Below are 16,169 nucleotides of genomic sequence, written 5' to 3' on the forward strand. Positions count from 1 at the left end.
CAAATAATCAACTTTCGCGTAATTTAAAATTTAACTTAACGAGATAAGTTTAACTTCTATAGAAAATAAAAATAACAAATATATTATCAGGTTGTTATAATTTTGCTATTTTTATGAATAGATCGCTGAAGGGGCGCGGTTTTTTTATCTTTTAGTTACAATAATGCTTTTTTTCATCACAGCAACGACAAAGATTAACCTAAAACGGCGGTGTTGTTTTTTTTTTCATGAATAAGGAGATAGTTTTTCGCATGTTTTTCCTTCATTTTATTAGTGGCCAGGTATTCGAGCGAAACAAAAGTCCAACAGTCTGTTTTTTTACGAATAAAAGAATAGATTTGCAAGACGTTTTTATTTTTTGTTTTATTTGTGGCCAGGTATCCGAGTGAAGCAAAAGCCCCGCAGTGTCGGCCGGCCGGGCGCCGAGGGTCCGCCGGCCGCACGCGATCGCGTGATCCCGAAAGGGCGCACTAGAATTACACACCGAATGGCCCTACGCCTCAGCACGCCAGCCATTAAAGAAGACCTAAAATTGGCCTAAATAAAAATTAGCCGACCGCCGCGCTTGTAATTAAAAACAGAACGATCTGATAAACTTTAACACATAATGCCGCTGATATAAAACAAATAAATGGTTTAAAACGTTTTTACGTAGCAAATGTAAGCATCAAACGTGAACAACATTAAAAGTAATAGCTGCCATAGATCTTTTACGGATAACAGAGTCCACCATTTTTTAAGTAGGTCTCTAATAACAATTTTGTTTTTGTGTGGTTGGCTGAACGAACATCATAGTTTGTTTACATAATGTTAAAATTACACTAACATTTCAATATTGTGTTCGTATCAGAATAAAGCGACTTTTAACCGAAATAACTCTACCTTGATATTTCTCTGCGCGATTTCATATTCATATAAGTAACATTATACCGAAATAGGAAATGGAAGTATANTCTTGGTCATATTTAATAGCATCTTCGTTATCAAGATTACCTGAAATAACCTTAATTATTGAGCCTAACGGGTTTAATAAACCACGCTTTACTCTGTATGTTGGCAAGATTTGAGCTAACCTAGCTTTTGTTAAACTAATTATAGATTCTACTTGAACTGATAATCCGAATAATTCTCTGCGAATTTCAGTTTCTTTAAACGCTGATGATTTTATTCTATAATATTCCCCAATATTATTATCTACTTGTTTTTCTATCAAATCTAAATCTAGGGTCTTAAAAATACTCCAGTGATCAATCTTCTTCATCGCTGTCCCAATCCGAATCGGAGCTATTCCTGGATTCGGGTCTAGCTTTTGTATTTTCAGACCGTGTGTCTGTTTTGCTAGTGCTAGCGCCATCACGAACAACCTGTGAAGGGCGTTTAATATTCTTAATTGCTACTTTACTATTTCTATTTTTTATCTGTACAGGTAGTATGTTTCTACTACATTCGCCTATTACTTCCGCTGTTTCAAATCGTGGTAAATCCTTAGCTTTCCTAGTCCTAGTATTTTTCATAAAGATTTTATCTCCTACTTCAATTTTTGGTGGCTCTTCGCCTCCTTTCTTATCTCTAACCTGTATTTTATCCGTCTCAAGTTTTTCTTTCACAAATTCATATAAAATTTTTAAACGTTTCCTATGATCCTGTATTAATTTTTGTAACAAATTCAATTCTTTATCAGTGTCGAACATATTGCCTGACTCAGTGTGACCAAATACTATTTCGAAGGGAGTAAAGTTTGTGGCTCTATGTATTGTGTTGTTATAGGCCATTATGGCGTATGTCATAACTGAACACGCGTCCTGATCGCTTCTTTCGTATTTTGCTAGACGATAGATTTCTATAATAGTCGAATGGAATCTTTCGACTACTGCCATTGAAGTCGGGTTGTTTGGGGTGCCTATGTGTAATTCTATTTTATAAAATTTAAGTAATTCTTTTAGAAGTTCATTGTTAAATTCTGTTCCCGGGTCGCTATTGATTTTTTGGGGTATGCCATACATACTAAAGTATTTAATTAGTGCTCTAACTACCTCTGGTGTGCTCCTGTTTGGAATATGAATTGCCTGTGCTAATTTACTAAAAGCGTCGACTATTGTTAAATAATATTTACTCTCAATAAATAGTAAGTCTATAAAAACTNGAAGTATAATAAAGTCGCATTTCTTCAATGGAAAACAGACGCAGCACCAGACAAGCGTAAAATAAATAATGGGTATTGTTAAAGAAAGAGGTAAGCAGCGACTGTAAGTCTGTGCGCTGTATAGATAGGCGCTTGTTAAAACGCCGTAGATAGTACAGGCGTGGAAATGAATATATTTTTGCTAGACAAAGTTCGCTGGCCTCGGATGACCTTAATGTAAGGCAGAGGCTAGAACAAACTTACTTGCGACATTCTGCTTTTGATAGTAGGATACATTTTATTACGTGACATGCATTGATGAAAATGAGCGGGTAATTGTGTGCCTAGTTGATGAATAAAACGAAGCAAAGTAAAAATAGCCTAATGATTTATTGAACGGTGCTGAGCAGATATCAACATAACGTATCTAAAATACTCTTAAGCTATTTTTGCCCTTAACTAAGACATAAATTATGATGATGGTTGTATACTATCTCAACAAGACTGAAATGGATTAGACAAAGCCAGTTTAGAATAACACGGCGAGGCTACGATCTGAGCGGCAAGGCATGAAAACGCTCACTCTGTATTGTTTGTGAACATTAACAGTGTTAATTTAATTATAAAATGATACGTCTTGTGAACGAAGCTTAACACCCCACGTGAAACCATATTAGGTTCACCAGAATCAACAATTCAGTTTCAATTCAGCTGACGCGTTTCAGTTTTAGCATAATTCACGAATTACGCGCGAGTGACACGTATGTAGGTACTCGTAATTTGATAAAGATGCTTATCTCGCTGTAGGACCCTTAATAAATATTAAAATGAATTTTGCGTAATACGACAGCAATACCTGCTTGTTGGTAAGATAAAGCGAAAATATAATTAATTCATTGATGATACCTCCCAGAGCTGGAGCCCGTAAATTACAAGAAAATCCCCGCCGACTGTTTATAAATCATGTGAAATGTGAATTTTGAGAAAAGAAACAGTGATAATGAAATGAGAGAAAATTGAGAGCCGTTACCATGGCAACCAACGAGATAATTTGATTATCTTGTGGATGTTGTAATTAAAACAAATATTTGATGTTGATGAATCAGCGCAGTAATTGTATTAGGGAACTTGGAGGAGTTATCCTCCTATTGAATATGGAAATGAAAAAGTTTGGAGTCATTATTCGTAAAGTACATTATCTACTGTTCTAAAGCACATTAAATACTTAACTTCTTTTCATATTAATCACATTTAATCGCAAAATGTGCTACTACGAGTATCTAGTTTGAATATTATTTTGAGGAGTTTTATTTTAGGTGATCATTTTAAGTAGGAATATTGAAGATACCTCACAGACTACTTATTGTAGCAAAGCAACATGGGTCATAGCAGTGTGTTGTGGGTGGGTGAAAACTATGTTCTGAGGCATTTGTCACGAGTGTCATTGTTTTTGAGAAATAGCTGACTTAGCTATTCAAACATACTAGCATGCCTAAACATTTTGATGGGTTTGCTTGCATCTTTGAGTACTAACTATCCATACTCATTCCATTTGTCGGCCGTTTGGTGTAGTGGTTCGAAACGGACTACTATTCCGGAGGTTGCGGGTTCGATTCCCGCACAGTACAAACATTTGTGTGTATGAACATATTTGTTTGTATTGGACTGGGTGTTTTCTATGTATAATATGTATGTATTTACAAAAAAAAAAAGTATTTATGTATGTTTATATCCGTTGTCTAGTACCCATAGTACAAGCTTTGCTTAGTTTGGGACTAGAAGCTCAGTGTAAAATGTCCAAGGATATTTATTATTATTATTATACCACCCTAACATATCTGAAGTATGACTGTGCCTTAAATCAGTCATCAATCTTATACGTTTTCTAATGCCTCTCTACAACTTATCTCATGCTATTGATAAGAAGATAACGTTAAATATTTATTCCATTGATTCCAGATTCCCGGGATCAAGATCAAGCGGAGTATAGTGAGAATTTGAGGTGAGTGCGATCCATCGATCATCTACCCGCGTCCCGATAGCAAAAGAACTTAATGGACATTTAATGCGATATTTCATCCCGAATATACTCGGCATCGAAGCGGCTAAGTGTATCTTATAAATATTTCACAAGTATGTGAAAGGCCAGTCGGTATGTTATGTAAAAACGTTAAGTTTCTACTGAAAAGTTTTAATAGTTTTCCACGTCAAACTTTCGTTATTTCCGAAAGAAGTTTATTTAATTATTTTAAACTTACAAACATAATATTAAGTATAACTATTGTAATATTGGAGCCATGTAAGAACAAAATTAATGTTAATATCCGAGACATCAACAAAAACGATCAGTAAGTATTCGTAACATTGCTTCAACATACAACCAAAATGCATCAAAATTAAATTAATAACATAATACCAAACGTGGTCTAATTCCATCGGAATGAAGGCAGGTAAATCTAGAATTACCGGGCTTCAGCACCAATCCCAATCCCAACTAATATTATAAATGCGAAAGTAACTCTGTCTGTCTGTCTGTCTGTCTGTCTGTCTGTCTGTTACGCTTTCCCGCTTAAACCTCGCAACCGATTATGATGAAATTTGGCATAGAGATAGTTTGAGTCCCGGGAAAGAACATAGGATAGTTTTTATCCCGGTTTTTGAAACAAGGACGCGCGCGATAAAGTTTTTCTGTGACAGACAAAATTCCACGCGGGCGAAGCCGCGGGCGGAAAGCTAGTTAATTATAAATTGCTATCGAAATGCATGTTGTGTTTCAGTGTGTTTTATTATAATCGCATCACAATCAAGTGATCCGATTATGACGTGAGCATTGGCTGATTTATTTGTTGAAATTACGAGAAGAAATTCTAAGAGTTAAAATGTTTTTGTATTAAATAAAATGTAAGTTCTAGTAATACATAGTTAGCGCAGTAAGCAGACCCCTCTTTCCCACTGGGCACTATGGGCACGTGCCCAGAGCCCCGATTACGGTAACTTTTAACGTCAACAATCCAGACACGCTTCTCGATTCTGCGATACGATTGGTCAAAACAGCTGACGTACGCTGTTGAACGACCAATCGTATCGCAGAATCGAGAAGCGTGTCTGGATTGTTGACGTTAAAAGTTACCGTAAACGGGGCTCAGGGCCCCTAGTAGGTTAAAGACGGCCCTGGCAGTAAGCTACCTGGCTGCTTATGGAATAAGGAACGTTACATAAGGGTAATTGACAATGTACTTATTTGTATTTGAAAATGTTTATACACATTATTCTAAAGAGATATACAAATATTTAATATACAAATCGATCAAAATAGCTTGAAGGTATAAAAATAGATCACACATTTCTAAAAGTGTGTAAGTAGTACATAACACAAGATAATACAAAACATAAATAACGAACCCTTGTACACTAGGTACTAGTGTAGATAAAAACTGAGCCATAGAACGTCACTGCCTAACCTTTATTTTTTCATAAAGCGCTCTATGAAGTCCTAGCAGTGTCATTTGGAGAGTAGTTTCATTTTATGACACACTAAGAAAGGTTTCAGGAAAATCATCTCATGGTGGTAACGCGACAAAGTTACGTATAGGGGGTTGTATATTTGGAATCTTACCTAATCTACTGTAATACGAGTAGACGGAAGATTTGAAAATGACTGAATTCTTATTGCTTAAGTTTATGCTTATTTTGTAGGTACTATTAGTAAGAAGAAACACAGGCTTAGTGATAGCGCTTTAGAGGCAATCATTAAATTTTAATCTAAGCTAAGGCATTAGAAATCATTGGGAGAGAGCTAGGTTCTGCAGTACCTAGATTCATGTGGCTGAATTGATGATGAAACTACGCTAAAGTGGTGAGTGTAGTTGACTATTACCTAAGGTGGATCATATGTAATTATCAAGTATCTCTGTAATGTAAATTGAAGACAAAGGAGAAGACTGAGATATCAAATTGTATTTTCATTATTCAGATAAATCTGGCCAACTTTCATGGAAAATTGATTAAAGTTATTAATGAATACACACGCTGCTTGTTGTCTGATTTTAAGAGACGTGTCTTCTTTAAAAATATCCTTTAAATTTTCGAAAGCTAGTGAAAGCATTATTGTGCAACAATTAAGTGGTGGGAAATTGCGAAATAATATAAGTTGGTGGTGTAATGGCAGTGGTGTCCACTGTCCGTAATCCGTCGATGCTATTGATGCAAAATTATGTATTGCAATGAATTTACTGTATACACTTGAAAGGCTACAATTACTTACCTAAGCTGGACACACACGGTTAGTTAAACTGACGAATTGAACTGACGTAACATCCAAAAATTGATCGTGTGTGTGGAATCATAAGTAAAAATTCATTGTAAACTGGTAGTTTTTTTAGACCTTAAAGCAGTCATCAGTTTAACTGACCGTGAATGCCCAGCTTTAAATGTAGAGATATACTTATGTGCATGCATATGTTATGGCATAATTAGTAATAGGTCACATACATATAACAGTAAAATAACAAAGGAAGGGCGTTCCCCTTTGTGGAGACTAATAAGAAACATTATAAAATAATTACATGGAATATGCAAATGTCATATGTATAGCAGTACAACATACCTACACTCCTGTAGCCATACGTATCCCAGCATTATTGTGTTAGGATGCGTGCTTTGACTAAAGCCTTAAATATAGAGTGGGACTGAGATACATCCTTAGACACTTAGTTACTAACTTAGAAGCTTCGGTTAGGTCATAAGCAAGTCTCTCTCATTAGTCGTAATGAGTTAGGTGGCTAGGTCGCGAGTAGTCTAGATATAGTACACACCGTTATTACCCTCCTTGCCTTATTAAATGACATTTCTATCATCATCATCATCATTTCAGCCACAGGACCGACGACATCGTAAAGGTAGCAGGGAAGCGCTGGACGCAGGCCGCTACCAATCGATCAACATGGAAAGCATTGGGGGAGGCCTATGTTCAGCAGTGGACATTTCTATACAAAACATTAATTTTAAACTAGTTCGTCTTTGAATAGTAAGGGGCTTATATTTTTTTTAATTTGCAATAGATGTACGTTTTATGTACTGTGCATATAGGTACCTAGGGAGTATCTATCTATCTATCTACATATAGGTTTACAAACATGGGCACTATTTATATTTGACAAATACGATCTTTTATGTTTTTTCGAGGCTTGATTAATACAAAAATTTGAACAACCGCTTTTGCTCCAAAAATTGTATACGAGTAAATAGGTACGCTAGGTACCGACGACGATATTTAATTTTATGAAGTTGAATTCAAATAACATGAGTATTGTTGGTTAATGAAAAGATCGAAATTAATTACTGGCTACCACAAGGACATGAAATTCAGTGATTCGCAACTAGGGTTACCATATCTCAGCATTTGGTTACCATATCTCAGCATTTGTCCTGACATTTCCGTATTTTTGGACTCTTTTCAGGTATGCGGCTGGATTTTGCAAATATCAGGATTTTCAGAATTTTAATTGAAATAGGTAAAATACATTTTAAAGATGTTTTTAATAAAAAGTTAAACAAACACTTATTATACCCTATGATCCGCAGTGTATAAAAAACGACACTAATGCGAACTTTTTAAATTTGCTCAGTACGTTTTAGTGAAAATTCTTAAACTGCAACAAAATCTCAGGATTTTTCAATGAAAATCAGGCCTTTTCTCCGGACTCCTGATTTTTAATCTGGTAACCCTATTCACAATATTAAATTAAGTTGGTGTAATGACATTCTCTGCGGTTTATGACGAGCACAGTTTCATTTGCACCATGTTATTATCACGACTTAATATGCCTATTTCGTTATTTTTTAATCTTTTCTTTTGAAGATTTTGGTTCAATAACAGTTAAAAATTCGACGAAACCTTCACTGGTTGGGTTTTAGGAAATGAGCAATAATGAATTGTCTATATTTAGAAATTTTTAATCTGAAAAAAAAATGTCGTTCCAAGAAGTAATTTTCCTGAGAACAGGAAATTGTTTTTCCTAGTAACTTGTCAGTGTAATAACATCTAAATCGTTAATTCCAAGTTAATTAAAAGTAAATAGAACTGATAAATTTTCTTGTATTTTACCCTAATTTTCTGGAAGTTTTAAATATACTGCCACAAACATAATGTCAGAGCCGCCGGCCAAAATTTAAATGTACGGCGTCAATATGAAAATGTATTGAATTGCTGAAATAAATTCGTTTACACCGTTCCTCTGTCACCGCGTCAGATAATTTTGCAGAACTGTTGTGTTTACAATATTCACGTACCTATTACAGCTAACTTATTTTGCAAGAAGTCAAAACATCTTTCATAGCACGCCTTATACATATAGTGATACCTAGCGAATGTTATACCTACCGTGATATCTGTTCCAAGATTAAAAAGCCGTAGAACATTTTCACCATTTTTCCACAGTCTTTATCTTTTAAAAAATAAACTTATTTTGGAATTCCAAATAGCTAGCTGGAATTTATAGCGGACTAGGTGGGACTGCACGTTGAGGTCCATTAGTTTCACGTCAATCCGTGTAATAAAACATTTTCTTTACTTTTTCGGGAGCGTCGACGTAGCGGAAAATTGTGATCAGATTCGAAAACAAAGGTAAGCGAAACGACCCAAATATGACAATTTAGGTGTGTGAGAATCATCAAGGGATGAATTTAAATGCTTGTGTTATGTTTTGAAACTCCCATAACGCAACATAGTCGGTGAGTTTGGCGAGTTTGCGGATAGACTCGCATTGCTTTACCTATATGTTTATATGGGCTGGAAATAGGAATGTATGCAATATTGGAATGCTGTGTTCATGTCGCGTCGTCACGTAAATAGCCAGAGAGATACGATATAAAACACGTTTTCTTCATTTTACTAAAAACAGCGTTACGTTAGCAGTTTGTATTGTAGGTATAGCAGTAGGTAATATAATTCAATTCAATTTATTTAAAGGATGAGGTTCCCAATAGTTTTGCTTGTATAATAGGTACCTTGTCAATTCAGATCTAATGTCTTAAGTACCATGCTTCCTATATTATATTTATAGACAGTTATTGTCTTCGTGATACATTCCCAGCTATACTCCGGATCCTGTGATTTGTGAGCAGATGTTCCGACGGTCTCCTTCGTAATAATAACAATAGTCGCAACTAGATTGTACTACCACTTACCCTATTCTTGTTACAAATGTTGTGAATCATATTGTATTGGATATTGGACTATTTGTACCGAAATTATTCTTGAAAAAGTTACCTAATGATCTGAGAAGTTCAACAAATAAGCTACGACTACAGCAATAATAACCAGTGTACCTACCATGAGTTTACGTTATGTGTGCTCGCTAGCGAGTACGTCAAAAATCTCTATGAAGATTTTGTTTCTTGAAAGTAGCCGCTAGAGGCGCTGCACAATATGTCATACAATTAATGTCATTTTTTACGCAGTCGCTAGCGAGCACACCTAACGTAAACTCATGGTAAGCACACTGGTAACACTGAAAACAAATCACTGTTTTCAACTGTAAAGTACCAGAGACAAGACAAATACAGCGACCCACTTTGACCGACTGTCCACAAAGTTTATATTCGACATTTTCACTTTGTAGGACTTTATGCCACGCAAGGTCAACGACTTGCACGAAAGACGTGACCCCACTCTAGCGCCGCACTAATCACGGAGACGCTGCGCTATCATTATTCCGCTTCCTTTGATTTGTAGGCGTCAGAAGTGGCCATTGTCTTTAGCTATGCTAGTACAAATGGCCTAGGTAAATATGTACCTGGAACATATCAATTTAATAACAACATCAGTAGCTTTAGTGTCAAAACAAGAGTAGTAATGTAGGTCTGTGGCTGTCACCGTTCGCCCCATTTTATTACTTGAGACAGATGTGACTAGTTGACTGTGTTCTAGTTACTGCTTCTTACTACCTAGGTACAAGAATAAGCTTTATATTAATTTAATAGTTTCATCCGAACTTCATTAGGTAATTAGTTAATTGAGAAGTGTGTGTGTTAAGACTTGACCAAGAACTAGGTAGGTACATGATTTGGAAACAATCTTAGTGGCTAAACGATGACGGAATGCTTAAATTGGTTTTAAATTATTTCAGGTAGTCCTAGTCGATAGGTTCTTGAATTTGCGAAATAGTTATCAAACTACAAATTTATTTTGACTAAGATTTCAAGAAAAACTTTTTATACGGGAAAAAAAGAATACTCTGAGAAAAATTCATACTGAAAAGCTGTGACGTTGCCAGACCACACTTGTCCTTGACTTCCACATAGACAAAAGACGAGTTTATATTTTCTTATTTTATATAGTAAGACTTTATGAAAGTCGCGTGACCTCCGCTCACCCTGTACACCGCAAGCAGTAATCGCGATGGAGACGCTCCGTGGACGATCCGTGTCGTTGTTCCGCCGCGCGCCTGTGATTTGTGGCCAGAAGTGACCATTGTCTGCGCGGCACAAGTTTATTACTCACGGTTATTCTATCCGTAGCACCTAAGTTTGTCAGACTTGCTGGTATCATGATATAGACGGTATACGCTGTATGTGATGTCATGAAAAATGCTGGAATTTTTGTACGGACAGGTTAATATTATTTAAACGAATGTTTATAATATTAAAGCTGTTGTCGCACACCTACTCGTGTTAGAAACAAAAATATTAAGTTACAGTATTTGTAAAATGTAGACTTGTAATCTCTTTTTAAGTCTGATTAAAAAAAATAAAAACTCCATTACTGAAAAACGCTTTATTGTAGAATCTTTGTTGCTTTTTATTAAAGGACGATAACAGTTTAAATGGGCTATATTTTTCTGTTACAAAACCAAATACCCACTGTAGAAGTGAAGTATTGAACGATAAAACGTTATTAAAAGCGAATATCTCAAATCTGAGGTAATAATCAAAATACACAAAAAGAATATTGTAACAGGAACAGCGCGTTACATACGTAATCCCCGTTATTTTATGCTTGAAGCAGTCGCTAGCAAACGCGTCATAGATTATTTTAAACGAGCTCTGTACGCTCGAAAAATCTTTTTCTAAATGTGAATAATGTCGCTGGAATGAACACAAACGCACTTTTGCCTTCCCCTAAATTGGTTCATTTAGCTAAACAAGCGTGACTTAATTTCGACGTTTCCCGACGAGAAGTGACAAAATGGCTCGCGTTTTTCAAAGGAGGTCGAATGTGGAACCGGGATATTTAACATCCCGATGTTATTCAATGGAAAGTTTACTCCAAGAGCTCTTTTGTACGTGGAACGAGCGAAAATTAGTACGCTCCATTTAGAGAGAGCGGTGCCTGTACGCGAAATTTTTCATGAGAACACGAAAAACGCGCAAGCAATCTCATTTATGTTTAATTTTAACTGTCTTCAAGTAGATTAGACCAGTTTTCACTGCGTTTTCTCATTCACTCAACATTGATAATGGTCTAAATATTAAATTTTTCAATTAAGTTCCGACCAGCGTAAACCGAGCCGTAAAAACAATTGAATTTCGCTGCTAACAATTCATAATAAAATTTCATTTCTATTTGACTAACATCAACATTTCGAATTCTAATTTGATAAATTCTGATTATAATAGTTTGTTTTTATAGAATTTTTAAAAAGCAATTAGCGAACTTGTTGAGATTACTTATTGCAAGCGAATTTGTTGAAATTAACAACAACATTGTTAAACAACTGTTTTTAAAAATTCCAATGCATTTGTAAGTAATAATCTAACTTAATGTAAAAATCGATTATCTTAACCGCCTATTACGTCCTCATGTTTGCAATATTGCATTCAAATGTCAGACTAAATTGCTCAATTATCATTTTAGATGATTAAGCATAATCAGATAATTCCGGGAATCGCTCGAATCGCCGGCTTTTGCTGCAGTCAATGCAATGAATATGGATGTTGTTTGAGTAAACAAACATAAACAATTGCATTTATTTAATCGTGAAAATTGATTTTCGGATCACATTGTCGCGGTCGTGGTTCCATTTTATTTGGCCGCTGACCCGACTGTTCCAGGGAATTAAGCTTTATCGCCCGAATAGGGCTTTATACTGCAACGTAATGAGATTCTTTCAGATAGTTCTGCGTATAAAACATTTAAATTGCCCTCTAGAAAGTGCCATTGATTAGAAACTTGTAATTATATTTTAAACAGAAACTCTACAAATGCAAAACAACCGACCAAATGAAATGTTTTATCTACGAAGGAACTCCAATAACCGATGTCCTTGTAAGCTTATAATGGAAGTTTTCCTCATTTCGCCCATCCCCTAATTGTTTATCAAACAAAAGCAATCTAATTAACTTTCTCATCTGTTCAACCGACGTCAATCTTTGAGTATAAACAAAGATGTTTTTGTTTTAGGTAAATCGCCGTGTGGGGGATGACGCTGGGCGGTGAAGACGAACGGTGCGGCGCGGGGTGAGCTAGCTCGGGGCATGTGGGTACTGCTGATGCTCGCGCTGGCCGCGGCCGCCACCGCCGACTGCCCGCGGCACTGCGAGTGCAAGTGGCGCAGCGGCAAGGAGTCGGCCCTGTGCGCGCACGCCAACCTCAAAGCAGTCCCGCCCCGCCTCGACCCCACCACGCAGCTGCTCGACCTCTCCAACAACACCCTCTCCACGCTCCGCGACGACGCCTTCTCCGCCGCCGGCCTTCTCAACCTCCAACGACTCTATCTCTCCTCTTGCAACGTTCGCACCATCCGCCAGTACGCCTTCAGAGCCCTAGTCAATCTTGTCGAACTCGACCTCTCTCGCAACCGCCTCGACTCCATACCGTCTCATGCTTTCGACTCAATCCCCGAGCTCCGGGAGCTCCGACTCAACGGGAATGCCATTACAAAAGTACGCGATGACGCATTCGTTGCTCTACCCCATTTAGTCAGACTCACTCTGAGTGGTTGTAAAATAATTGAAATAGAACCCCGAGGATTTATGGGTTTAGAAGCTTCTTTGGAATATCTGGAGTTGAGTAAAAATAGACTGCAAGTACTACATGTGGCCGTATTAGCGCCATTGAGGTCGTTAAAGGGTTTAGAGCTAGCGAATAATCCCTGGGAGTGCAACTGCGCTATGAGGCCATTGCGCGACTGGATGATTAGAAGAAATGTGCCTGCCACTGTGGTGCCAGACTGTGCCCTACCTCCACGCTTGATGCACCAGTCGTGGGATAGGCTCGACTTAGAAGATTTTGCATGTAGGCCGGAAGTGAGTGCAGCAACAAACATCATTAAAGGCGTCGAAGGGGATGAAGTGACACTAGTTTGTCGAGTGATAGGGGTGCCAGCACCGAGGGTGCGGTGGGTGCGGGCGGGTCGGTTGCTAGCTAACACAACCCCGTCTCATGTCAATTCTGGAAGAGCTTTTATGTTACGTAGTGAGGGACAGACTAGTAATTTAACTATAAAATCAGCAGACATGCAAGACGCGGGCTCCTACGTGTGTAACGCTGAGAATCGCGCCGGAAAGGCGGAGGTAGTGTTAACTTTAGCAATAGAAAAGAAGCCTCAAAACAAAAGTTTTGGTGGGCGAGCGCTGATGGCTGGAATGGCGGTGTCCGCTGTGATAGTGTTAAGCTCATGTTTAATAGGTCTGTGTGCATATGAGACTCGTAAGAAAAGACAATTAGATAGGTGGAATGAACAGATAGTGACTACGAATCATCGTGAGGATAGTTATGAAAAAATAGAGGCGAATATAAAAGCCAATGTTGAGGTTCCCAGAGTAATAATTCCAGATGGTCGTAAGAGGGGTGACTATAGAAATGTGCCTTTGCATGACCCAGAAGATGAGTATGAGGGGTACTTGAGAGGGGAGCCGCGGGAGGAGAGGGATTCTTCAAGAACACCTCCCCTAGAGACTGGATGGCGAAGAGCGGAATTCGACACGAGGCCGTCAAGAAATGGTGTGCATGAGCGAGATTTGCACATACCACGTTTTAGCGACTATAATATCAGGTAATTGCTTAGAAAGCAATTTTTAATACTATTTTAGTAACAACGTGCTAAAAAGTGTAATATTAAATGATATAATAATAGGTACAAGTAAAAAAAAAACAAACATAGTACATATTATTTATAAATTTTAACTATTTACTGTGAATGCGAATGCACTCATTGCTGCGAGCAATTTTGCTATGGAAGCAACATTGAATTCTGAAAAAAATGCTTGGCTTTTCGATTCATAATGCTCTGTATGGAGTATGGAGTATCTAAAAATTCTCGATTTCGCTATTGACCTCGTAAAAAGTTGTGCGTATTGATGAGCGCGTTCGTGTTCGTTACGTGAAAAGGATTGGAATTTACACCTTATGTAACTCAGTAAAACTTTTTTCATGTGTTTCTCAATAAGTATGATGCACTTCAGAGTGGTTGAAGGTTCCGATTTTGCTAGATTTTGTACCTATCTAAGAAAATTAACCGTTACTGATACTGGTTTTCTAAATTCAGTCCTAATATCAAACTGTCCAATTGTCAAAATATGTTTTGGTCAAAATATCTGCGGTTGTTATTGGATGTTGGATGTTTTTACATTTTCATATTGTTTTTAACAATAATAAAGTGTAAACGCATCGAAAGTTGTGGATATTTATTCTAAGACTGAATTGGATAGTTGAAATCCGAATTAATTATTGGACAAGGATTGAATATGGGAAACGGGCGTTAGTCGCCATAGTGCAAACTCTGATTAGTTAAGGACTATGTGATAGACCCGCATCAAATAATTTTGATAATAATTAATGTTTTTGTCACAAATCAAAGATCATATTAACCGGGTATCAATTTTAAGATTACTTCAGTTCAAAACAAACGTTTGGAATCGAAATGAAATTACGTATTCAAGTCACAATATAAAAATGTTGTTTTGGTAATTGTTTCAGGTCTGATGCTACATCCGAGTCAGTGCAGAGTTCCAACTCAACGGGAATATTAAATGCCCACGTAGAGATACTGCCAGAATCCAATCGTTATAACAATAACCCCCGGGCGTGCCCGCGGCCCCGCACGCGCGACCGTCTCGACAACGACCTTTCTGGCAGTGACAGTGAAAAAAACTATCCTGACCTAATAGAAATGAGTGCTTTAGGCGCTTCCTCTTATTTAAGGAGCGAAATGAAACACGATCCTTATTACTTTTATACGATACCAAGGAGGAAAGACGGCGATAGCCGCAGTCCTCTTCTTAGTAGTAGACGAAATAGCTCAGGTGGCGATTCAATAAACTTTTTCGATAGGCCATACGAGAAAAACCGACAGCGGTCTTCGGGACGGAGATCAAATAGTTTTCTCGATCTTTCTACTGGAGGTAATCGGGTCCGGCGCAATCCTAGTTTGCCTGCGTCGCCGACGAGGGAGCAGCCAACGGTGCCGTCCGCAACGCCTCTTCTAGATCTCTCTGGCCTCAGAGATTACTCCCGGACGGGCCCGCCTTTGGAGGATTTTGATTTTCGAGCTTCACAGTTAGAGAAATTTCTGGAAGAATATAGAAGTCTTAGGGAACAGCTTTCGAGAATGAAAGAGACGAGAGAAAATTTGCAACGAACGAGAGCGGTGGAGAATGATGAATTGAGATCAGTTTTGAAGGGAAAGCCGAGCGTGGCGGTGACTGAGACGTCGTCATCGGTGGCGATGGCGGACGCCGCGTCCCCGCTGGCGCTGAGCCCGCCCGACTACAAGCCCCAGCAGCCGCGCCCCGAGTGGCTCACTAGTCTATTATATCGTAATTAAGTAACCCAGTCAGTGTATTCTGGTGGACTTTTTTAACTCACGTTTATGGTGAAACTTTTAATTCCATTGACGTAATAAGTAGAACACGTAAAACGAAATTTGTAAATATTAGAACTGCCGATGGCATTAAGAATTTAAATTGTTTGTAAGTGAAATGCTATCAAGGAAGCGTTCTCCTAAAGTTGAAATAAATCAAATTCAGAAAGAAACGTGTACTTTATTTAACCTTTAAGACAGAATTGACATACAAGGAAAATAACTTACTTGATGTAGTAAAAAAT

At 37.6% G+C, this 16,169-nt stretch overlaps 1 protein-coding gene across 2 annotated transcripts in view; it reads left to right on the plus strand.

Moving 5' to 3' along the window:
* The window catches only part of LOC114363475 (uncharacterized), a 42,390-nt gene extending 26,421 nt beyond the window's left edge, over window positions 1-15,969 (plus strand). Inside the window, exons 2-4 of one of the 2 annotated variants that reach the window (XM_028319202.1) lie at window positions 4,082-4,124; window positions 12,525-14,118; window positions 15,042-15,888. In XM_028319202.1, the coding sequence (XP_028175003.1) occupies window positions 12,599-14,118; window positions 15,042-15,888 (2,367 nt within the window). In that variant the 5' untranslated portion in view covers window positions 4,082-4,124; window positions 12,525-12,598. Of the gene's footprint in view, window positions 1-4,081; window positions 4,125-12,524; window positions 14,119-15,041 lie in introns of those variants that run through there. The other variant, XM_028319203.1, reaches the window with a different exon arrangement.
* The last annotated feature ends 200 nt before the right edge of the window (window positions 15,970-16,169 follow it).

Source organism: Ostrinia furnacalis, unplaced genomic scaffold (genome assembly GCF_004193835.3).
Source record: "Ostrinia furnacalis isolate ACB-3 unplaced genomic scaffold, ASM419383v2 OfSCF7154, whole genome shotgun sequence".
NCBI classification, from domain to species: domain Eukaryota; kingdom Metazoa; phylum Arthropoda; class Insecta; order Lepidoptera; family Crambidae; genus Ostrinia; species Ostrinia furnacalis.